The 24,315-nt window shown below is 51.3% G+C and overlaps 1 protein-coding gene across 18 annotated transcripts in view; it reads left to right on the forward strand.

The window, feature by feature from the left end:
• The window catches only part of Rere (arginine-glutamic acid dipeptide repeats), a 329,621-nt gene extending 306,626 nt beyond the window's left edge, over nt 1–22,995 (forward strand). For 6 of the 18 annotated variants that reach the window (XM_087660099.1, XM_087660103.1, XM_087660100.1 and 3 more), the window contains 11 exons: nt 12,152–12,314; nt 13,103–13,195; nt 13,622–13,821; nt 14,846–15,007; nt 15,270–15,383; nt 15,604–16,961; nt 17,063–17,285; nt 17,966–18,689; nt 19,576–19,722; nt 20,179–20,383; nt 20,557–22,992. In XM_087660099.1, the coding sequence (XP_087516225.1) occupies nt 12,152–12,314; nt 13,103–13,195; nt 13,622–13,821; nt 14,846–15,007; nt 15,270–15,383; nt 15,604–16,961; nt 17,063–17,285; nt 17,966–18,689; nt 19,576–19,722; nt 20,179–20,383; nt 20,557–20,590 (3,423 nt within the window). In that variant the 3' untranslated portion in view covers nt 20,591–22,992. 18 annotated transcript variants of the gene reach the window in all.
• The last annotated feature ends 1,320 nt before the right edge of the window (nt 22,996–24,315 follow it).

Below are 24,315 nucleotides of genomic sequence, written 5' to 3' on the forward strand. Positions count from 1 at the left end.
CAGAGTTGTTTCTGCGATTTCAGGTTTGAGTGGGAAGAATGCAGAGCTCATCTCAATATCTTTTCCTCTGTGTGGCTCTGTTCAATCCCGAAGTGACCTCTTATCAGATTCTGCATGAAGAAACCATCTTCACCTCTCAGCACATGAGCTGGGAGGAGTGAGGGTCACAATTTCTCCATGAAGTAGCTCATCACACCCCTTTCAGCCACCTCCCGTGTCTGCCAGGGACAGGGACAGGTTGGTATCCATTGTGACAGAATGCTTTCTCCCCAGAAGAGCTCTCAAGATTTTCATACAGACCTTCAGCATGCTGAGTGAAATGCGCAGCTTGCTGCATTATGAGGAAGGACCCGAGAGCCTTATGGTGTGTCTTAGCGGTCTGCAGTGCGACTTTGGCTGTGTAACCAAGGCTGACCTTAAAATCCTGGTTGTCCTACCTCCATTGCCCTGGGATAACAAGCAGGCACTACCATGCCTGGTGCCATCTGGCAATTTTCAGATAGGAACTAAATGCCTAAGGAAGTTCTCAATTCTCTGGGAAATCGACTTCATCTTCCCAAGCTCTCTGCAGGGTGGAGACATTGATAAGACTGCAGCTGCAGTAATTAATGGAGTTCCCATTAATTGACCATCCGTGTGTCCTAATAGGGCTGTACTATAGCAGCCTGCATGGAGTAAGAATGCCAACAATCAATACACTAGTCACTTTCTTGTGTAGGAGCCAACTGGCTGACAAGACCCTTGAGGAGACCTGGCCATGGCCCAGATTGTGACTAGAAGATCTGTAGTTTTGTGTTGTGCTTTTTAAAATTACACACACACACACACACACACACACACACACACACACACACACTCTCTGTCAGGATCACAGGGCTATTTGGAGAGTGCTAACACAGTTGCTGTCCTGGAACAGGAGATATGTTCCTTGCAGAAAATTTTTCCCTGGCCACAGAGTGATGAGGAATTTGTTCAGATGTGATGGAGCTTAGCTTTCTATCTGTGGGAACTTTGAGGGGTTTCTCCCTCCTGGTGAGGTGATTCTTTGGGACTCAGCACTGGGAAAGGTGCAAGGTCGAGCTGGTTTTCCTGGGTCACTGGAGCAGTGAAGGCATCACCCAGCATCTGTCTGTGGGGCTCCTGACTGCAATAAGGTCTGGTGCCAGCTTGTAAAGAGGGTGGCCAGTTGGGTGAGGGACAGTCACTATGCTTTTGCCCACACCATTCTTTGGCACCATCTACCCCAGTAGATTGTTCTTCCTCTCCAGGAGCCCTGCTCACAGCCTGGAGGACTTGATGGTTTCCCAGACCTTGGTGTTTATTCAGACCCCCGGACAAGGGGCTAAGGTGCATATTTTACAAACCAAAGCAGGCCTGGCCTTCAAGTTCTTCAGCATCCTTCAGTCCGTACCTGGCAGATCCTGCCCCCAACCCTAAACTTTCCAGCCCAGAAACTGGGCTACCCTTCCCCCAAAGGCTCTTCCTTGTATAATCCAGACATTCTGGTCTGTACATGCTCTTTCTTTCTTTCTCGTCTCCCTCCCTCTCTCCCTTCCCATGGCTCCTCCCCTGACCTCAATCCTTGGAGCCACTGAACTCACCCAAAAGCATGGACCGAGCATGGACTTTGGTGAGCACAGCTCAGCCTAGCCCATATACTTGTGCCCTGGGATGTCTGTGCTTCAGGCCTCCAGGAGACAGCCAGTCTGGCTATGAGCACACCTGTGCTGGCTTCTCCAAATTTCTCTTAAGATCTTTGACTTAGCTAAAATCCCCAAATTTAAGTAAAAGACTTGAGGTATGAGATTCATTGTCTTCTTTTCCTCTTCACCCCTTCTGTGTGTGTGTGTGTGTGTGTGTGTGTGTGTGGGTGGGTGGGTGGGTGGGTGTGGGTGTGTGTGTGTGTGTGTGTGTGTGTGTGTGTGTGTGTGTGTGTGTGTGTGAATGTCTGCATGTGCTCCTGTGTGTGTGCAAGTGCTCACACGAGTACTTTGAAGAGTAGACTTTGTTCTGCTCATTTTATTAAATAAATGTGATACTGCTACAAAATTAAATACCTCTTCCTTTCCTTCCTCTCTGATGAAGAAATTAAACACCTCTTCCCTTCCTTTCTTCCTGATTAAGAAATTAAATACCTCTTCCCTTCCTTTCTTCCTAACGAAGAAGTCTGTCTTGTATTTGAACATTCAACTTACAGAAATAAGATTGTATGTGATAATTTGCTGAGTCCATAAAAACCATGCCCACAAGACGCCGTATTAAGATAGCCGTCCTCCTTTCCCCACCTTCATTATGTGCTTCCACCCAAAAACATTTTCTCCTAACTCCTTTTTGAGCTCAGAAACAGGTTTCCTCCAGCTCCTGCCATCGAGTTATCACCTCAGGGGAATGCACAGATACAACTGATGATCCTTTAAAGCACCCTGCCACACACCACCCTCCCGTTTTCCACCTCTCACCCTGCTCTCGTCATTAAATGTTCCATTGCGGTGTATGTTATAGGCGGCCAGAGTGATGTCACTTTGATGCTGTGCAGGGATAATAAGATTGCACTACAGTGAAGGCCAATAAAGAGAAAACTGTTTATGAGATGGAGGAGGACCATCTGACTTGCTGCGGCTTTCCCTGTCCTTCCTTCTCTGCTGCCAGAAGTGTGGTTTTACTTCAAAAACAGACAAACACAAAAGACCCATTAGCAGAGGTGATGTGGTGACAGAGCGGACAGCATGAAGTCCTTCTCACCCTATTGTGAACTCTGGTAAAATGAATTCAGGAAACAATGGAGTGTTCAGCTGAGAGAACAAAAACCTGATAGCAACAACTGACTTCTTAGGGTTTGGGATGTCAACTGAGAAAACAGGGTTCCTGTATTGGTGCTATATTAGCAGTCTTCATTTAAGCAAACAGCTCAGTAAAGCCAAAGATCAAAGCTGTCTGTGCACGTGTGTGTGTTCTGTGGTACAGCTTGCCACTGTTTTAAAGGATTCCCATTGAGCCTGTCCCTGAGACAGGAGCCCTGGTGATCTCCACATCTGGCAGGAACCCTAGGTTTGGGCTGTGCTTTCAACAGTTTGTCATATAGCCTTAGGCTCATTGTAGGTATGTCATTTATAAAGCTGCTACGGGGGAAGAATCTATGTATGTACTTAATCAATACTTCGATTTTAGCAGAGCTGTAGGCTGGATCGGCCACAAGGCACTGGGTGCAGGGACACCCACCCCAGCAGCCCCCAGCGCTTTCGTGGTTCTGAGCATTTTGGTGGTGGTGGTGGTGGTGGTGGTGGTGGTGGTGGTGGTGGTGGTGGTGTGTGTCTGTGTGAATATTTGGCTGGTCTAGAATTCTCTGTGTATACCACTTTGGCCTTAAACTTGAGGCAGTTCTCTTCCCTCTTTTCCCAAGTGCTGGGATTACAGTCATATGCCACAGTGCCAATCTTAAAGTCTACTTACTCAGAATTATTTTTTTTTTTTGGTTCTTTTTTTTTTTTTTTTTTTTTTTTTTGGAGCTGGGGACCGAACCCAGGGCCTTGTGCTTCCTAGGCAAGCGCTCTACCACTGAGCTAAATCCCCAACCCCTCAGAATTATTTTTTGTCTGAGGGAGGTACGCATATAGAGGTCTGAACTTGTGAGAGCCAGTTTTCTCTTCACACCATGGCTTAAGTGGTTTGTGGCTTGGGCTGAAGGCCAAGGAACAGCCAGTTGACCATAGTGTTTGGCACAAGCCAAGGACAGGGAGAGATAGGCAATAGGAGAAAGAAAAGAAAAAGATCCGTAAGAGGTGGAGAAGTACCTGGAACCTGGTTTGCAAAAGTGGCAGGTATGGACAGGGCTTTGAGAAGACTGAGCTAGCCTCCAAAGAAGAGGGAGGCCAGCCAAGGAAGGGGCTGGAGCTTCCGGGCTGTACTTTGTAGTAGAGATGCAAGGCCGGATAGATATAGAATCAGTAGGCTGCTGAACCAGGAACCCAGACAGCAGAGTCCTAGGCATTGAAGAGTAGCCCAGGCTGTTTCCTTTTCTTTGCGCTATATAAATGGAGTGTAATAACTGGAGGAGGAGGAAGGGGCACATTTTACCCTGTCAAGTTAGACTTCTTTTTTTCTTCTTCTTCTTCTTCTTCTTCTTCTTCTTCTTCTTCTTCTTCTTCTTCTTCTTCTTCTTCTTCTTCTTCTTCTTCTCTCTCTCTCCCTCTCTCTCTATCCCCCCTCCCCTTCTCTCTCTCTTCTTTCCTCTACTGAAAGGGTGCCTAGTTCAGAACCATCTCTTTGGGCTCTTCAGTCTTACATCATCTTGGACAAACCAAGCCCAAGAGCACTTCCCTTGCATTTGTCTCTCCCAGAAGAGGCACTGAGGACAGGCCGTGCCTGGAAGCAGACTGTGCTAAGTCAGGAGTCTTCATCCCAGCCTTTTTAAATGCTGGAGGCTCTGGTTCCAGGATGGCACCCGGGAACTATGACCTCTGCCCGCCTCTGCCTCCTAAGTGCTGCCATTAAAGACATGAGCTACCTACCATGCCTGAAGGGAGGTCCTTAAGCAGTGGCTGCTCCCAAACATAGTGGCTCAGTGCCCAGTCTCTAACCTGAGATCCCCCCAACATTGTCAGGTCCAGCTTGAATCTGACAATGGAAGGAAGGACTTGCACAGGGCTGTGTGCCAGGAAACTTTACTGCCAAGAAAAGATGCAGCTGTAATTCCAGGCAGAAGGTCGGGGAACTCAGGGAGCCAAGCTAGGCCTCTTGAGTTGGAAGATCCCTGGAGTTGATCCCAGGGATACTTCCCTTCCTAGGGATGGTTCATACCCACCCACCCCACCAGGGTCTGGGTGCTGCAGGGGTTGGGAAAGGCCACCCTCCCCATGGTGTTCTCGTTCTCTCTCTCTCTCTCTCTCTCTCTCTCTCTCTCTGTTTCTCTCTCTCTGTGTTTCTCTCTCTCTCTGTTTCTCTCTCTCTCTCTCTCTCTCTCTCTCTCTCTCTCTCTCTCTGAGTTTGGGTCTTGTTTTTAATTGTCTGCTGTAGGTGCAGTGTTTCCTTGGAAAATAGCATGGACCCCTTGTTCAAGGTGGTGCAGAGCATGGACACCCCTGCAATCCCACAGACAGGACAGCTTCATGCTGAGATCCTCAGCAGGAGCAGCAGATTCTGCACCAGCTCTCCATTCTGGGGTTGGTCGGTGGTTATGAAGTTCCCCTGTAGAAACACTCTTTTAGCACAGTGTTGGCATTCTAAATTAGCAAGAGTTCCATTCTAAATTAACACAAACACTGAGGTTTAAGGCCTTCCACATTGGTTATTTCGCAGCCCTTTTTTATGTCCCCATGTTAGAATATCTTCCACATAGGAACAGGTACTATTATCTCCTTATTTTGGGCTAGTCAGTGGTGGTGCACAGCTTCAATGCCAGCACTCAGGTGGCAGAGATAGGTAGATCTCTACGTTCAGGGCCATCTTGGTCTATAAAGTGAGTTCCAAGTCAGTGGGGTAGTGGCACACACCTTTGATCCCAGCTCCAGAAGCAGAGGCAGGGTGATCTCACTGAATTTGAGGCCAGCCTAGTCTACAGAGTGAGTTCCAGGCCAGCCAGGGTTACACAGAGAAACTCTGTATCAAAAAAACAAAACAAAAACAAAAATTCAACAACAAAAAATGTTTTTATGTCTGTGTGAGAGTGCCAAATCCCCTGAAACTGGACTCAGAGACAGTTGTGAGCTGCCATGTGGCGACTAGAAATTGAGCTTGGGACCTCTGGAAGAGCAGCCAGACTTAACCAGCACCGTCTCTCCAGCCCCCATAATCCTGCATCTTACAGATTCGGGGCTGGCAGTGCTGCTCAGTTGGTAGAGTGCTTGTTTAGCAAGCAGGAGACCCTGGGTCAGTCCCCACGTTGAATGTTGTGTTTTGGCCTGCACCTGCAGTTCCAGCTGAGCCCAGGAGGGCAGGAGTGAGGCCACCCTGTGCACCGTCAGACCCTGTTCAACTTCTCAGTGCCTACTGTGACCCTGCACAGGACAGTGTCCGAGTATAGATTCTGGGCCATCGAAGAATTAGAGAGAGAAGGAGTGCTTGGACAGGCCTTCTTGGTGTCACTGCCAAGCCATACCCTCCACATTCTCTCTTCCCAGTCTTGGAGGGAGGCAGATAACATGCTCTGCGCTAAATAAAGGGGTGTGAGGATAGGGCTGTTGACATGACTCAGCAGGAAAAAATGCTTGTCACCACACCTGATGGCCTGACTTTGATCCCTAGGATCCACATGGTAGAAGGAAAGAACCCACCCTTAAAAGATGTCCTCTGGCCTCCACACGTGTGCCTTGCCCTATTCTCCAACACACACACATACACACACACACACACACACACACACTTACTTTTGAGACCGGGTTTCTCTGTGTAACAGAGTTTGCCTTGCGCTTGCTAGGCAAGTGATCTACCACTGAGCTAAATCCCCAAACGCCCCCCCCTTTTTTTTTTAAAGATTTATTTATTTCATATATATGAGCACATTGTAGCTGTCTTCAGACATCGGAAGAGGGCATCGGATCTCATTACAGATGGTTGTGAGCCACCATGTGGTTGCTGAGAATTGAACTCAGGACCTCTGGAAGAACAGACAGTGCTCTTAACCACTGAGTCACCTCTCCAGCCCGCACAAAGACTTTTAGTATGGAGCAAAAACAGTTGGCTTGTAGCTCCCACCTCTGTGGGGAAGTAGAAATAATTAGGTGGAAGGAGACAGGGATGAGAGACTCGGGGGAGGGAGGATTTGATCAGAGGTGCGTCTGCATGAGTGTGTGTGTGTGCTTGAGTGTGTGTTCTTCCCAGAGGGCCTGTCTGAGAAGTTAGTGCCAAGCCAAGGCCTTAGAGAAGGACAAGGACAGGTCACAGATGCCCACGCCCACTCTGGGGATGTGTCCTTAAGACAGGCCTTCGGAGGAGGCCAGACATCTTTCATCTGAGCATCTAGTAGGCTGAGGCAGGAGAATCTCTGAGTTTGAAGCCAGGGCTACATAGAACCTGTTTCCAAAAGAAAGGGGGCGGGCAGCTTTGGTGTTTTAGAAGCTTCCAGTGCCTTAGCGATCTAGACCATTTCCATGGCCCCCTCAGGATAGAGAAGGCAGACAACTTGTCTTACCTTTTAAAAGAATCATCTTTTAATTGAGCAGGACAAGAGTCACTCAGCTTTACATTGGCTGACAAAAGTAAACAAACCCAATTCTGGAGTCTACCAAATGCTAATGGTAGAACAACAAACTGCTTATTAGACCAGGGGGTGAGCAGGCAGGCTGGTGCTGGCCAGCCTCAGCCCTCAGCCTCCTCATTTGTCTGCTAGAGACATGCCCATGATGGGATGGGACTCAGCCTGCTGTTTTTGCCACAGCAGCAGAACTTGTGCCTGAAATGGCTTTAGGCCAGGTCCAAGATGGGAGCAGCTCCAGCCCCCATTACTTTAACCAGACACAGGCAGCTATGGGAACACTGACACTTTATTCTTGTGAGTGAACTTGATAGACTTGCAACCAAGAAGGCTCTGAAGTCAAGTGGTGAGGAGGATGGGGCCAGTGGCCCTGGAGCTGTTCCCCACAGCTCTGGCCCTCTGTTAGTCTTCGTTGACTCCTCAAGTTCCTAACTACTTAGGAGGAAGGGTTTACCTAAGCAGCACACCCCCTCCCCACCTCCTGCCTTTGTTTCTGTGTATGGCCTGTGTGGCACTTCTTTCCCCTTGTTCATCCTTTTACAGAAATGTCACTGGAACCCAACAGTAGTCTCCCCTCACCTCCCACCTGTTGTATGTATATCCAGGGAAGACATCTCTGATGGATCTCCTAGGAGGCTTTGCCTGTGATCCAGCTCCCCTCTGCAAAAGGTGGGAGGGCAGGAGGAATTGGAAGGAGAGTGTGTTAGTGCTAACACAGGCCAGTAGGGTACCGCACTGGGGCCTGTGGCTGACAATTGGAAAAGTGGCTTTGTGCCCCACCCCCTTTTTCTCAGGCTCTGTATTGGATTAGCATCTCGTGGTGTGTATAGCTACAGCACCTGATGTCACACGAGTCGGCTGTAACACAGTATGGTAAGATGCGGTGAGAGCACTGGGAACAGAATGATTATTATAGGCCATTCGTGTCAACAACATTTAGACCTCCGTGTTTGCTTGCAAGCAAAAGCAGGAGCTAATTTGCGAGGCTGCCTTTGTGGAGCTGCCTTTTGATCAATGATTGCCTGTGTTAATGTTTCAGTGAGCTATTGATTTCTGCAGCAGCTTTTGTTCCCTGAATTTATGTGCAGCGGGTCTCTGCTGCACACCATGCATGTTTGATTAAAGTGCAATTGACTTCGTTCCTGGTGAGGCTGAGAGCTGCTTCACTCCCTATTTGTAGAACCAAAGCTTTCCCAACATGTCCTTTTGTTTGTACTCAAGACCTAGCCACCCATGCAGGCAGCAATATGCTGTTTCTAATCCTCCATGTTTAATCCCTCAGTGGCCATGGCAGCCTTTGAGAGAGGCAGCTAATAAAACCTGGCCTGGATTTATTATTGTTTTTATCAGCTTGATTGACATATTATTGATGTGTGTATACTATGTGTTGGGGGGGGTGAATATACCCACACTCTTCGTATACAGTCAGTTAGGTTTTAACACCATTTATGTGTGAGCCTTTGTATATTCTTCCTGAGTAGTTACTCGGCTGGGTCCTTCGCAGGCCTCTCCTGACCCACTTTACAGTTCTCTCAGCAGCCACTGACTCTCTCTCTCTTGCTGTTCTCAGCTCTCCTTGCAGCTTTTCTTGTCCTGGAACATTTCAATGGATACTTACAGTCCAGTTGTAATTCTGGCCTCACGTGCTTCCCTTTTCTGGTTTGGAGCTATTGAGAATACTGTTTCTGTGAATAGACATCTTTATGTGGGACCTGAGAACTGGCTCTGCAGTTTGTTCCCAGCACCCACCCACCGTGTGTGGCAGACACATGTAACTCCAGCTCCAGGGGGTTCTGCTCCCTCTTCTGGCCTTTATAAGCGTTCCCATACCAAAACACATACACAGCAATGACTTAAAACTGTTTAAAGCCTAAGTGGTTTTCATTGCCTATGTTCCCACCAGCAATGCCTACAAGTTCTAGCCATGTAGGCTTTCTGCCTTTTAAATTTATATTCTTTCATTTCCTCGACCGTGGTTTCCACCTGGCCCTGGTGGCTGATCGTGACCATGGTGCTCAGGTTTCATCTGCCCTGGGCACTGTTTTCTCCTTTTACAGCTGTCATTACTTGTTGACAAAGCTTGCTGTGCCTGCACTGCCACCTTTACCCTGAGCCCTCAGCTGTTAAGGAGTCAGGTGGAGCAGGTCAGCCTGGCTTCTGGAGCCTTTTTACTGTTCGCTGTAGGTCTAGCATTGGGCTGGTTTCTTACCCACACTGATCCCTGATGTCTCCTTTTCTAGTCTAGTTGTGCTGTCTTTTTATTTTTTATTTTTAACTTATTTTATGTATATTAGTGTTTTGCTTGCATATATGCCTGTATGAGGGGTCAGATCTTGGAGTTTCAGACAGTTGTGAGCTGCCATGTGGGTGCTGGGAACTGAACCCAGGTCCTTTGGGAAGAGTAGTCTGTGGTCTTAACCACTGAGTCAGCTCCTGTGCTGTCTTAAACCATTACAGACTCGTGCAAGCATTCATGTTTAAGAAGTTAGGGTGGACAATGGATCACCAAACCAGTCCACAAGCACAGGGAGATGCGTGGGCTGACATCTGCTGGCTGCAAAAGTGTGGCCTTGGAAAGGGCCACAAGTTCCACCACACTATTGGTGGATCTCGCCGTGCAGCCTGGAGAAGGCGCAACAGTCTTCAGCTCCACCGTTACCGTAATACACGTAATATCTGTGTAAAATTCATAGCCAATATACAACTTAGGGCAATCAAAAAAAAAAAAAAAAAAAAGGTAGGGTGCGGGTGCCATGGGAGGATAGTTTGATCTCTTGAGTTCAAGGCTAGACTGGTCTACAGAACGAGTTCCAGGACAACCAGGGCTACACAGAACCAATCCTGTCTCAGAAAAACAAACAAAAGTCCTCAATTGTTACTATGTGAGGCAGTACCAGACTCAGACAAATGCCTCCTAGAAACATTTTTGGTTCTTTTTTTTTTTTTTTTTTTTTTTCCGGAGCTGGGGACCGAACCCAGGGCCTTGTGCTTGCTAGGCAAGCGCTCTACCACTGAGCCAAATCCCCAACCCCTCCTAGAAACATTTTTGATGGGGGCTGGAGAGATTGCTCAGTGGTTAAGAGCACTGACTGCTCTTCCAGAGGTCCTGAGTTCAATTCCCAGCAACCACATGGTGGCTCAGAAGCATCTGTAATGGGGTCTGATGCCCTCTTCTGGTGTCTGAAGACAGCAGTGACCTGCTTTTGGTTTTTGCTTCTCTCCAGCTCCAGAGTAAGAGCAGACTCTGGTTTATTAGACAGAGTTGCCCACTGGCCCCGATGAAGCACACCACTGAGGAAGTGCTTGAAGGATAAGCTAAGGCAGCCCAGTTTTCAGTAGACAGAGATTTTGAAGTCCACTAGTAGGTGTCTGCCCAGCTTTGTTGTGGGAAATTGCATTCCCCAGTCATGACGGTGGAAAGTAAAGCGGCAGGAAGAAGGTCATAGTAGCCCCTCAGGCTCAGGCCTCGTTACCACTGGGCATCAGCTATTTGAGGCACAGCACATGGCAGAAAAGTCAGAAAGCCCCCGGCGGTTTTCCTGAGTCTCCCTTACTGTTCTAGGGAGTACTGATCAAGTGCTGATCAAGTACTAGGTGGGACTGAGCTGGGGTGCATAGATCCAGGCATGGGTGTTCTAGGCTCCGGTGGAAGCTCCCTGACCTCCCCAGCCTGGGACAGTGTTTGATTGTGCAGCATTGGTGGTAAGTGAAATTTGTTAGTATTGACCCGTTAGGGTGAAGCACATCCACAGCTTCATGAGATGGGTAGGTCAGTCAGGTCCTGCTTCATAGACCCCATTAAGGATCTGGCAATAGGCATGGCAGCCTACTTCTATATTCATAGAACTCTGATGTTGGAAGCAAGAGGGTCATGAGTTCGAGGTCAACCTGGGCCAGACAGTAGGACCCTGTCTCAAAAAACCAAGTACTGACACCTGGGGCATTGCCATGCAAACATGAGAAGCAGAGTCTGCTCCCAGATGCCACAGGAGAAAGCCAGGTGTGGTGGTGCCTGCTTGTGATCTCGGTGCTGGAGCAGCCTGCTGTGACTGGTCCTCTCAGTCTCAAGAATTTGTACATGCTCTCCAGACATCTCTGCCTGGTTTTCCTACTTATCTTCCTGGCTCTTAGAACCTGGCTCCCAAGAAAACAGCTTTGCCTCTTCTGTTCCTGGTCACCTCATTCCTGACACAGAGTATCAGATGGAGAGAGTAAGCAGGGCTCCAGGACCAGCGAGCAGCCTGCTCCTGCTCTGCTGGTTCATTAAGACTAAGGCAGAGACTTCTCCCGGGTTCTTTCTAAGAAATAGCACTTTATAAAAATGGTTTTTTAAATCCATTATTTTGTATACTTAATAAATTTTAAACTTTATTTTTTAAAGTTTGTCGTTAGCCAGCCTCTGCTAGGTGAAAGTGCTCTTTGTGCGGGAGACAGGTAACAGTGCAGCCCAGCATACAGCTGCCATGGTGCTCCCATACCCTGACGCTGCAGTTTTCAGGAAGGCTTAGTATGTGAAGGGTGTCAGTCGCTCTGTCTTCTTTTGCTAGGCCTCAGGGGTTTCCTGCTAGTTTGCGCAGTGTGCCCATTAAGATCAAGGGCGATAGAAGAAAGCAGTTTGTCTCCTGGCCCTGGCTCCCAACAGCTCACCTGTGGTCTCTGATAACTGTCTCTGAGGTAGTGAGCACCCCCTCACATACTTGTGATTTCACTGGGTGCTGTGCAGATGCTTCCGTATGCACAGGACACACTCAGCTTGCATACTCACAACAGCTCCCTGCAAGTGGGAACCGTATTTCCTGTTAGTCTCTTGGATAGTCTGGGTTCCTGGTGTGAGGTCATACTCTGCTGGGCTGCAGGACGGGACCGTCAAGCCTCACTCTGGGGTACTGCTACCCTGCTCAGGAAGATGAGAGGACAGGGAGACTGCGGGTGCACACTGACAGCTGCCCCTCTGTCTTGCAGGGGGAACTGATTACCTTCTATTACTACTGGAAGAAAACACCGGAGGCAGCCAGCTCCCGTGCCCACCGCCGGCACCGCAGGCAGGCTGTGTTCAGAAGAATTAAGACTCGCACAGCGTCCACCCCTGTCAACACGCCCTCCAGACCTCCTTCCAGTGAATTCTGTAAGTGGGGTATCTTGGCGCTGCCAAGGGTAGTAAGAGACTGCGCACATGCAGACATATCTGTGTCCAGCTCTAAGCCTGTGAACTGGTGAGCCAGGGATTTGTATGGTGTGGTTTGTGTGTTAGCGTGTACATGTTTGTACATTAGTGCTGACAAACTGACAATTGTGGGAGAGTTTAAAAATTATTCTTACATTTAAGTATTTCTAATAAATTTCACCATTCTTTCACATTTTGTAAAATATAAGCTTGACCCTCCGCTTTCTTCTTTTGTTTGCTTTACCAAGCTTAGCTTCCTAGTCCTAGTGTGACATTCATTCTAATAAAACAGGGAGGCCCTGTGGGTTTTGGCCCCTACCAACTAGACTGAAACAGTAGTGCTTTACAGTTCTGCCCCAGCCCTGAACACTGCCCTGAGGCACCAGTGTTCTGTGTTTGCTTTGTGCGGGCCAGCAGCCATCTAGGTTCATAAGAGACTCCCAGGCCGCGCAGATGGACGAGGGCAGACAGTCCTGTGGGTGCACGGCTACCACCCCAGACTCACCGGACTCACCCGTGCTGGCCACCCCAGGACTCCAGCATGACATCAGCCTCCTGGCAGGGCAGGAGCTTGAGTACTACCCCTCACACATGCAAGCTCTTTGCTCTGGTGACAGCGCCTGAGGAATTAGAAATGGGCCTTTGTGACAGATGCTCATTCAGTCTGTGTGGTTAGTTCACTGCTGGTCGCACTCCCAGCGGAACATGATGGCGTCTCTTCTGTTTCCACTTTTGCTCACCTTGTACAGTGGATCTGAGTTCGGCTAGTGAGGATGACTTTGACAGTGAGGACAGCGAGCAGGAGCTGAAGGGGTACGCCTGCCGGCACTGCTTCACCACCAGTAAGTGGCCTCGGGTGCCCTCGGTGCAGGGGGCAGGTGCTCATTCCAGGGCCAGGCGAGGCCTTGGGCTGCCAGGCTCAGACTGTGCTGATGGAAAAGCAGCAGGCAGTGGTTGACTTGGTGTTGGGTTGTGCTTGGGAAACTCGACCCTCTCTTCTGACTTGCTTCCCGGTGAGCAGTCAGGACTGTACTTACTTACTGGTAGGAAGGACTCATACAAGATGAGGGAGGGTTCTGTTGTTCCTGCGGTGGCTACATGGGACTGACCAGTGATCTCCTCATCAGCTTTAGGGAACAGGCATCTATCCAAGCTCATACTTTGAGTCACTCTCGTGACTCAGGGTCAGGGGAGCCCACAAAAGGGCCCCTCTGTTCAGATATCCCCAGACACAGAGATGGTTTCCCACGTCCCCTACCCTCATGTAGCCTCCAAAGACTGGCACCACGGGGGCCGAGAAAACATCCTGCTGTGCACAGACTGCCGCATCCACTTCAAGAAGTACGGTGAGCTGCCACCCATCGAGAAGCCCGTGGACCCCCCGCCCTTCATGTTCAAGCCTGTCAAGGAGGAGGACGATGGGCTCAGTGGGAAGCATAGCATGAGGACTCGGCGGAGTCGGGGCTCGGTGAGCTGGGGGCCTGGGCTCGGGGCTCAGTAAGTTGGTTTAGGCAGAAACACACTAGCTCTTGCGCACTGCTCTCCCTGAAGCCAGTAAGTAGCTTCGCCTCTGGGCTTTGGGGCGTGGTGTGTTTAGGGAACTTGCTGTTCAGAAAGCTCACTGGTGTTTATAACGTAGTGCCAGTGCCCCCAAGTCCCTCAGAACATAGGCACATAGGCCACTTGCCTCCAGTGGGCATATTTCTAACTTTGCAGGTGGTGTTTCCAGCATTTGATCCCGTGTTTTTGCATAGGTTCTTTAGTGAGGATTTGTCCGCCTAGGCATGGTGGCTCATGTCTATAATCCTAGCGCTTGGGAAGCTGTGGCAGAGTGATGGCCATAAAATCAATTCAGGCCTAACCTGGCTACAAGTGGTGGCACACACCTTTAATCCCAGCACTCAGGAGGCAGAGACAAGACAATCTCCTGAGTTTGAGGCCAACCTGGTCTCCAGAGTGAAGTCCAGGACAGCCAAGAAACTGTTTGTAGGGTGGGGGAACACAGGAATGGCCACTGCTTTGTTTAACAGAGGTCGGGTGTGTCTAAGACCACAGGAGGGTCTTTGATGCTTGAGGCAGTGAACACTGAGGGATCTTTCTCTCCAGCACTGACCTCTCTGAGGGCTTTTCTGGTAGGCGGCAGGTGGATAGAACGGCCCACCCTTCTGTATCCTGACCTCAGCTGAGCCCTGTGGCTTTACAGGGGTGTGTTGCAAGCCAGGCATCTGTGAGAGCTAAACTGCAGTGTCTAATTGGGTGGCTTCCTGTCCTGTTTGATTAACTCCACAAATGTTCTGTGGTGTGATTTGGTGAGCATGGACAGTCAACCCACTTCTCCTGAGCCCTCAGAGCCCCCTGCTCATTCCCTCAGGATGTGTTTTCTGGGTTTGAGTGAGTTTACAGTTTATCTTCCTTGGCCAATGACTAGACTTAGGTGGGCATCTGTGGGGCCTGGGAATCCATGCTCACTGTCCTTCGGCTTTGGAGGGCAGATGTCTACACTCCGCAGTGGTCGGAAGAAGCAGCCTGCCAGTCCTGATGGCCGCGCCTCACCTGTCAATGAGGACGTGCGATCCAGTGGCCGGAACTCCCCCAGCGCTGCCAGCACTTCCAGCAATGACAGCAAAGCAGAGGCTGTGAAGAAGTCGGCCAAGGTCAGGGGCTGAGGGAACAGTGCAAGCTTCCTGGTCCCTCGCTCCCGCCTGGGCATTGACATTTCCCTGGTTTAGGGGCTGCGGATGGAGGCCTGGGTCCTAGAAAAATAGGGTCTTCTGCCACAAGTTTGCCAAGGCCCCCAAAATACAGAATGGAGTGTTTGGAAGGGCTCCTTTGGGCCCTCGCTGGCCCTTTGGAGGACACCCTTGCTTCAGAATGAGGAACAGTGCCCACAGACTCACCCTTTGTGCTTCCCCGCAGAAAGTGAAGGAAGAGGCTGCGTCCCCTCTGAAGAACACCAAGCGCCAGCGGGAGAAGGTGGCCTCCGACACAGAAGACACTGACAGGGCCACCTCCAAAAAGACAAAGACCCAGGTGAGGCTTCGGTGACACCCTGACACCCCACCACCACCACACAGAAGCTCAGGTTCTCCTGGGGAAGGCAGTGCCTAACTTCAGGAGAGAGTTTGGACCCTGCCTTGTCCAGGCAAGAGCGGAGCCCCCTGCCGCCTCTGCACAGACCATAGTTGTGTCCACACAAGCAGTGGCAGAGCCGCTTTCTAGTGGGCTCCATCTCTTGGTTCTCTGCCCTTAGGAGATCAGCCGCCCTAACTCTCCCTCTGAAGGTGAGGGGGAGAGTTCCGACAGTCGCAGTGTCAATGATGAGGGCAGCAGTGACCCAAAAGACATCGACCAGGATAATCGCAGCACGTCCCCCAGTATCCCCAGCCCTCAAGATAATGAGAGCGACTCGGACTCATCAGCACAGCAGCAGATGTTGCAGACCCAGCCTCCAGCCTTGCAAGCTCCCAGTGGGGCTGCCTCTGCTCCCTCCACAGCCCCTCCAGGGACAACCCAGCTTCCCACCCCAGGGCCTACACCCTCTGCTACTACAGTCCCTCCACAGGGCTCCCCTGCAACCTCACAGCCCCCTAACCAGACTCAGTCTACAGTGGCACCTGCAGCCCACACCCTCATCCAGCAGACGCCCACCCTGCATCCCCCTCGGCTGCCCTCACCTCATCCTCCACTGCAGCCTATGACTGCACCACCTAGCCAGAACTCTGCACAACCTCACCCCCAGCCCTCCTTGCATGGTCAGGGCCCTCCTGGCCCTCACAGCCTACAGACTGGACCCCTACTACAGCACCCAGGACCTCCTCAGCCCTTTGGACTGACTCCCCAGTCCTCCCAAGGTCAGGGCCCTCTGGGTCCCTCCCCAGCAGCAGCCCATCCTCACAGCACCATACAGCTTCCAGCCTCTCAGTCGGCACTGCAGCCTCAACAGCCCCCAAGGGAACAGCCCTTGCCTCCTGCCCCGTTAGCCATGCCTCACATCAAACCCCCACCCACCACACCAATTCCCCAGCTTCCAGCACCACAGGCCCACAAACATCCGCCTCACCTCTCAGGCCCCTCCCCCTTCTCAATGAATGCCAATCTGCCACCCCCACCAGCCCTGAAGCCCCTCAGCTCACTGTCCACACACCATCCTCCCTCAGCCCACCCTCCACCCCTACAGCTTATGCCTCAGAGCCAGCCCTTGCCCTCTTCACCCGCCCAGCCCCCTGGGCTGACCCAGAGTCAGAGCCTCCCACCCCCTGCTGCCTCCCACCCTACCACTGGCGGCCTCCACCAGGTGCCCTCGCAATCCCCATTCCCCCAGCACCCTTTTGTACCTGGAGGCCCCCCTCCCATCACCCCACCCTCCTGCCCCCCCACTTCCACCCCTCCTGCGGGGCCCAGCTCCTCATCACAGCCACCCTGCTCTGCTGCTGTGTCTTCTGGAGGCAATGTTCCAGGGGCGCCATCTTGCCCACTCCCTGCTGTGCAGATCAAGGAAGAGGCTCTGGATGAAGCCGAGGAGCCAGAGAGCCCTCCTCCACCCCCCAGGAGCCCATCCCCTGAGCCTACTGTAGTGGACACCCCCAGCCATGCTAGCCAGTCTGCCAGGTACTGGTTCCTGGGCCCAGCTGGGTGTGGATGGACTTGGTGGAGGCGAGGAAGGGCGCAGCCTTCAGCAGGAGCCCCAACCAGAGCTGCCACCTCTCTAGGTTCTACAAACACCTGGACCGGGGCTACAACTCGTGTGCACGGACAGACCTGTACTTCATGCCTCTGGCTGGATCCAAACTAGCCAAGAAGAGGGAGGAGGCCATTGAGAAGGCCAAGCGGGAGGCTGAACAGAAAGCCCGAGAGGAACGAGAGCGAGAGAAAGAGAAGGAAAAAGAGCGAGAGCGGGAGAGAGAGCGGGAACGGGAAGCAGAGCGCGCTGCTGTGAGTCCTGAAGGGTGCTGACAAACAGGGAAACAGTGTCCTCAGCCAGGGGTGGTGGCTAGCATGGATCCCAGGCTGTTGGTGTGTTCTCTAGACTTTCTGAAGACTCTAAGCCATTGCCCGGCAGCCATGATTGTGACTCGATTGACCGATGGGCCTGTCCTTTCCTTGCAGCCTATAGATTTGTGCCTCCTCCTTAATCCCAAGGTGTCAGAGAAACAGGAAGGGGGCTGATTTAGGGCCCCTGTGTACAGAGGCATCCTGCTGTGCTGTGAAGCCCACCTGTGGGCTGGGGTATCTGGTACCTGCTTGATCAGGAGGGTGGGGTGCCGCATCTAGAAGTGGCAGCACTGGAAACCTCCATCAGAATAGGTTTCACACATAGCCTGCTGGGCTCCCTGGGGCATACATACACAGCTGTAACTGTTTTCACAAGTGCACACAGGCACCCACCCTCGGTACAAGGAGAGCTGCAGGCAGGCACAGAACAGAGTGCTGTAGTAGAGTCTGGGCTATCCTGGTCTCTGGGCCTGGCAAAGGTCCCTTGTCACTATGTTGGGGTGAAGGGACTAAATTGGCCTGACACTGGAACAGGGCACGGGCCTAGCCTACCTCTGTAGTGAGCACCAGTCTTAGTCCCAGATGGCTTGGCACCCATCCTCACACCCTCTTTTCTTCAGCAGAAGGCTTCTAGCTCAGCACATGAAGGCCGTCTTAGTGACCCTCAGCTCAGTGGTCCAGGTCACATGCGACCCTCCTTCGAGCCACCACCGACCACAATTGCTGCTGTGCCCCCATATATTGGGCCTGACACACCTGCCCTCCGGACACTGAGCGAATATGCTCGGCCACATGTCATGTCTCCCACCAACCGTAACCACCCCTTCTACATGCCCCTCAATCCCACCGACCCCCTCCTGGCCTACCACATGCCTGGCCTGTACAATGTTGACCCCACCATCCGGGAGCGGGAGCTCCGAGAACGTGAGATCAGAGAGCGCGAGATCCGGGAGCGGGAATTGCGGGAGAGGATGAAGCCAGGCTTTGAGGTGAAGCCCCCAGAGCTGGACCCCCTGCACCCAGCCACCAACCCCATGGAGCATTTTGCCCGGCACAGCGCCCTCACCATCCCTCCTGCAGCTGGCCCCCACCCCTTTGCCTCTTTCCACCCGGGCCTCAACCCTTTGGAGCGGGAGAGACTGGCGCTAGCAGGTCCTCAGCTGCGGCCTGAGATGAGTTACCCAGACAGACTGGCAGCTGAGCGCATCCATGCCGAGCGTATGGCGTCACTCACCAGCGACCCCCTGGCACGACTGCAGATGTTCAATGTTACTCCACACCACCACCAGCATTCACACATCCACTCCCACCTCCACCTCCACCAGCAGGATCCTCTCCACCAAGGTGTGTACCCAATTCAGGAGCAAGGCTGGAAGGCAGCTTCTGTCTGAGAATCACACTTACGGGCTTCCCTGAGCAGTGAGTCTCGAAGCTGCTATTCCTGGGCCTGCTAGAGCAGAGAAGCCTCTGGGGAAGCCTAGCCCTCTGCTGTGGGTAGAAGACAGCAGATCAAGGCTCTTGGGGCCTTCAGAGCCAACCAAGTCTGGGTGTACGCACTGGGCTGCCTAAAGAAAATGCCTCTTCCCACAATGGGATGGGAGGGTAGAGGACAGGACTCCTGCTAGCTTTGAACTGATAGCCAGCCAAGCACAGTCCTGAAGGTCCACTCTCTGGATGGCTGTGGGAAGACTGGTCTGCAGCAGAGGTAGGCACAGGAGGCACCAACCACTCCCTTCAAAGCTTCATGGAGTTGGTTATGAGGGAGGCTGGCCATGAGTCCCAAAAGTGGGGCAGCATTGAGATCAGAAGGCTACTGCAACAGGTCCCCAAGGGGTGAGAGGAAGCCAGTGTGAACAGCTGGAGGGGCCCATGGAAGGCCTGAGGTAGAATGTTACCTCACCAGGGACCCAGGAGTGAATACCCCAGGTAGAGTATGGGGCTCCTGGCTGTGACCTGAGGAGATAAGGCTGCGCCCACCTATGCTGGGTTCTCAAACAAAGAGCTCAGTGCTCAGCAGTCTTAGGCATGGTGGCAAGAAATGGCTGGTCAGGGCTGAGCTCTGTACACTCTGCCTTACTGTTGTGCTCCCCAAGAGGAGGCCAGGACTCTTTGCATCCGGGTGGTACTCCGTCCTCATGAGCGAGAGCCAGCTTGGGTGGAAGTGCAGAAAGGAAAGAGCGCCAGAGCCATGCACCTGCTGCATCTGGACCTGCGTCTTTTTTTTTTTTAGGTTCAGCAGGCCCAGTTCACCCCCTGGTTGACCCCCTGACTGCTGGCCCTCACTTAGCTCGCTTCCCCTACCCTCCGGGCACCCTCCCCAATCCTCTACTTGGACAGCCCCCCCACGAGCACGAGATGCTACGCCACCCAGTTTTTGGTAAGAAGTCTTTGGAGGAGGACATGGGGTTCCAAATAGAAGCTGGGTGGGGCCAGATCAGCAGTTTCATTGACTGCTGCACAGCGGCAGGTAGACTGCGGGGCAGGGCTTGAAGTGCAAAGGCCATCAGTGCACAGCAAGATAGCCTGGCAGGAGCCCGGGCTGCCTGGGCTACAGAGGACAGCAGACAGGCACCTGACAGGCAGCTTGAGGTATAGGGAGGAGAAGGGGGCAGGCAAGGTCTGGGAGTCAGGTCCTGGAGCCCCTAGTATGAGCCTCCTTCTGGCCTGGGGGCTCTACTGAACAGCCCCGCCCCTGGGAGGGACTCTGTGGAGCCTGGGAAGGGCTGGCTCAGCTTCCTTTGCTAGGTGGGTGCTCTGCTGAGCAGGCTTTCTCCCCTCCTTCCTGGTCTGTCTTGGTTGCTCTGGTCATGGCTCCCTTGACTTGTTTTTGTAGCAGAGCCTGTTTTGCGCTTGGCAGGCACCCCCTACCCCCGAGACCTGCCTGGGGCTATTCCACCCCCCATGTCAGCGGCCCACCAGCTTCAGGCCATGCATGCCCAGTCAGCAGAGCTGCAGAGACTAGCCATGGAGCAGCAGTGGCTGCATGGACATCCACACATGCATGGTGGCCATCTACCCAGTCAGGAGGATTATTACAGGTGAGGTGAGAGGGAGGGATGCATGCAAGCATGCCTTGGCTATATGAGAGACTGCTGGGTGGGTGGAACCCATAAGCAGACGGATTGGCCAGCTCTGCCTGTGCTGCAGGGTCCCTCCTGCATCACCTAGCACGTCCTGATGTCTACTCTTCTGTTTTCTCCTCTCTCTCCAGTCGACTGAAGAAGGAAGGAGACAAGCAGTTATAAGTTATTTATTTGTTATGCTGCTGTGGAAACCCCAGTTCTAGGGGGCAGAAACAGGACTTTTACATCTAGTAGGCGCTGCAAGAGCAAAGAGGAATATCGTCTAAAGATTTCTCTATATTTAAACCCACAACTAAAAACACATCTGCATAGTAGTGTTTGTTTGTTGAGAGGATTTCCTGAGACCAGTTGAGGTCTCCCTGCATGACAGTCCCCCAGAAACGGCGTGTCCTGGGCTGGACTGACACCCAGAAAACGTACCTGCGATCTTGGGGTTTGGCTTTAGTTCTCTTTTCCTTGATTTCTCAGTAGGTGCTAGAGTCCGTTCACACCCTTCACTGTGCGCGCAGACACTGAGGCACGTGGGCTCTGGAACCCACGGGGTTTGCAAAGAGGCGGCGTATGAGTTTGAAATCCAAGAGCTATAATTTTTAAAAAATCTTTTATTTTACTACATTGTAGGAAATCTTCATAATTTGAGACAGTTCTGCAGCATGGCTTTTTACATCTGTAAATAAATAATTTTAGAAGTCTTTTTTTCTGTCCACAGACGACTATTCTGATCTATTTTTTCCAGCCATGTCACAAAGTGTGAATTCCTACCAGCTATTGACAGAATACAGAGTTGATTTTTTAATAAAAAGTTATATATAATTATCCCTTTAATTAAAGGGAACAGATGGGCGTTTCTGTTTCTAGTTTGAAGCAGGCAGGAGCTTGGGACTAGGTTTGGTCACAGCAGTGAGCACCCAAGGGTTGGCAGGGACAGTGTTACAGGCTCTTTGTTTTGCTGCTTTGATTTCATTTCTGTCTGTCCCTCGCATGTGCAGTGGCAGGCGTGTTTGAGCGAGCCTCCTTCCTCATTCATAGGGGTTCAGTGTTGACTCTGTTCCCTGGTGTCCCCACTGTCCTGTGTCTGGTATAGAAAGCGCATGTTTATGTGTATGTGTCTGATGATAAGTTTCCCTAGAGTGTTATGCACATGTTTGATTGTTCTAGATAAATTGTCATAAACATTCTAGGAAGCTCAAGAAAATGATGCAGTACCCAGCACATGAAAGACCTATGCCATGTGCTTGCCAAAGGAATGTTAGAGTCTGCTCATGTGCATGTCACCACGCCAAGCCGTGCCAGCCACAGACTGAGAGACTTCAGAGTGAGGAACCCCCTAGGGTCACTATGGTTGTATGGTTGTGCTCAGGGCTATGCAGCAGGCTGTGCAGGAAGCTGTGTCCTGCGTTTCCTCCTGGAATAGGAATTAAGGTCCTGGTTGAAGCAGGTTCCCCTGGGAAGTCCTCTCCAGCAGGCCTTCGGAGCAGAACTGACTCCTGCCCCGCTGTCCCTGATGGAGTTCTCCTACCAGAGCTGTGACCCTCCCTTGGACTCTGGAATGCAGTGGTTGCATTTAGAAACAGCTAGCTAGTCAAGGACCATCGATGGCAGCAGACGAGGTGTGTCCTGGCCCTGTGGAGAGAAGTGTGTGTGGTTCAGCTGGCATTCACTCCGCTCCAGGCTCTGACTCAGGTGGCAGAGCCTCATGCTCCCTGAGCCATGCATGGGGCAACTAGGATCCATTTGTCCGTTGGAGATGTTTGTAGCTTTTTTGTTTTGTTTTTTAACTTTGTTTTTCTCATTCCATTTCTGCCTTAATTTTGGTTCTTCATAGGAGGCAAGCTCAAATTAACCTTTTGTCATCAGACCTTCTGGCCGCCTTGGCATGAAGGCATCTTTTTCCTCTGGGGTTGGTGACATGGCCTCCGGATGGTCTGCCTGCCCTCCAGCCCTCTGGACTGAGGAAGACCCCCACAGGCTCTGGACAGGCAGGTCCTTTCTGTCCCACGCCACCACCTCCTTCCCCTTTTAACTGAGTCTGCCGTTCAGTTAACCCTTTATTTCCTTTCTAGTACCCATTTCCAAAGAGAAAGAGTGAAGTACTTTGAAGTCTGTACTTGAAATCTGTCTGGCAGTGTTTCCCTATTAGTTCTGGGTTTCTCCCCTGTCCCAAGGTGAAGCGCTGAGAGCCTTCATTTCTCCGTGACTGACAGCAGTTCGTTTGGAGGCCCTGGACCTTTGTGGCGTCTTTGAAGCCTGGCCTCTTGGCTTCCTTTTGGATTTTCCTTGCTTTGATTTGAAGTTTGGGTTTGCTTTCCGTGTTCTGTACGTATCTTGTTCAGTGTCGTCAAGGTTGAGCTTCACGTCTCACTGCAGTGGAGCGAGCGGACATTCTGATCGCTGCATTTCTTTAGATCTCGGAGCTAAATGTATATATGAGTAGTTCGCAATGAGATAACACAGTGTAAACAGTAGACACCCAGAAAATCGTGACTTCTGTGTTTTCTCCATTTGAGTATTTTGTAATTTTTTTGAAATATTTGTGGACATAAATAAAACCAAGCTACACTACAGCACCCTGTGTGTTGGTCAGTGCCCTGTCTCATTCTGGAGTGTGCGTGGGGCACTGGAGATGGGCCCTGGAGGGTATGGGTGGGGCACTGCAGACAGCCATGGGAGAAGCATCGGGGGAGCAAGCTTGCTGCTCCCTGTTGTCTGGCTTGCTTATCCCCCTGGAACAGTTTCTGGAGACAGGTCTGTGCTTCTGGGAGGAAGAGCTGCCTTAGCCAATCCCCTTGCTCTTTAAAACCAAGTTATTGCTACCCATATCCACCGCTCAACCTATACCATTAGGATATGCAGGGAAGAATCCCCTGCCTGCTAAGGAGAGGTTGGAACCACCTTCAGAATTTTCCAGATTCTAGGTGTCACAGACCCTGTAGGGAAAGTGGCTCATGACCCCTTTGGGAGTCAAACAACCCTTTGACAGGTGTGGCATACCAGGTATCCTGCATAGCAGATAATTACAGTTATGATTTGCAACAGTAAAATTACAGTTACCAAGTAGCAAAGAAATGTTATGGTGTGTGGGGTGGGGGTCACCATAACAAGAGGAACCTGAATAAAAGGGTTTCGGTGTGAGGACAGTCAAAAACCACTGCTCCCCGGGTTTCTCCAAGAGACTACACACATCGGATCTCCTGTAAGTGTAGACATCGCCACCAGAGACCAGGACCTGGTAGATTACTATTGTGGCTTCTGATAACCAGAGACATTTTCTCCTGAAAGTTTTGATACTAAAGCCATGGTGTTTCAAGAAGTGGAGCAGGAACAGCCCAGAGAGTATATTGCTAAACTGCCTGCCAGGAAGGAAGGCCTAGGGACAGCGCGGGTCAGGTGCTGCCCACTTGAGGGGAAGAGGAAGCAGATAAATGTGTGCATTCTTAGCCCTTAAGCAACTTGGGAACGGAGACCAGGCAGCAGCTATCTTGGTTCTTTTGGTTTTTTTTTTTTTTTTTTTTTTTTTTTTTTTTTTTTTTTTTTTTTTTTTTTGGTTCTTTTTTTCGGAGCTGGGGACCGAACCCAGGGCCTTGCACTTCCTAGGTAAGCGCTCTACCACTGAGCTAAATCCCCAGCCCCTATCTTGGTTCTTAAATGTTAAGACCCAAGTGTCAGCCAGCAAGTCACTTAGGCTAAAGTAAAACTGCTGTGTGACACCTCCCTCCTCCACGACCCCAATACTGGGTGTACGAGCAAAGGAGAGAGGACAGCAGAACCCATAAACACGTGTTGGTGACATCACAGTAGCTACAGTGCTCGCCGACTGAAGAGTTACTAACAAAGAGATGTACATGCATATATACATAGACTGTGGGAAACTACTGCGTCATAAATAA

The sequence above is a fragment of the Rattus norvegicus genome, chromosome 5 (assembly GCF_021556685.1).
Source record: "Rattus norvegicus strain SHRSP/BbbUtx chromosome 5, alternate assembly SHRSP_T2T, whole genome shotgun sequence".
Classification (NCBI taxonomy): domain Eukaryota; kingdom Metazoa; phylum Chordata; class Mammalia; order Rodentia; family Muridae; genus Rattus; species Rattus norvegicus.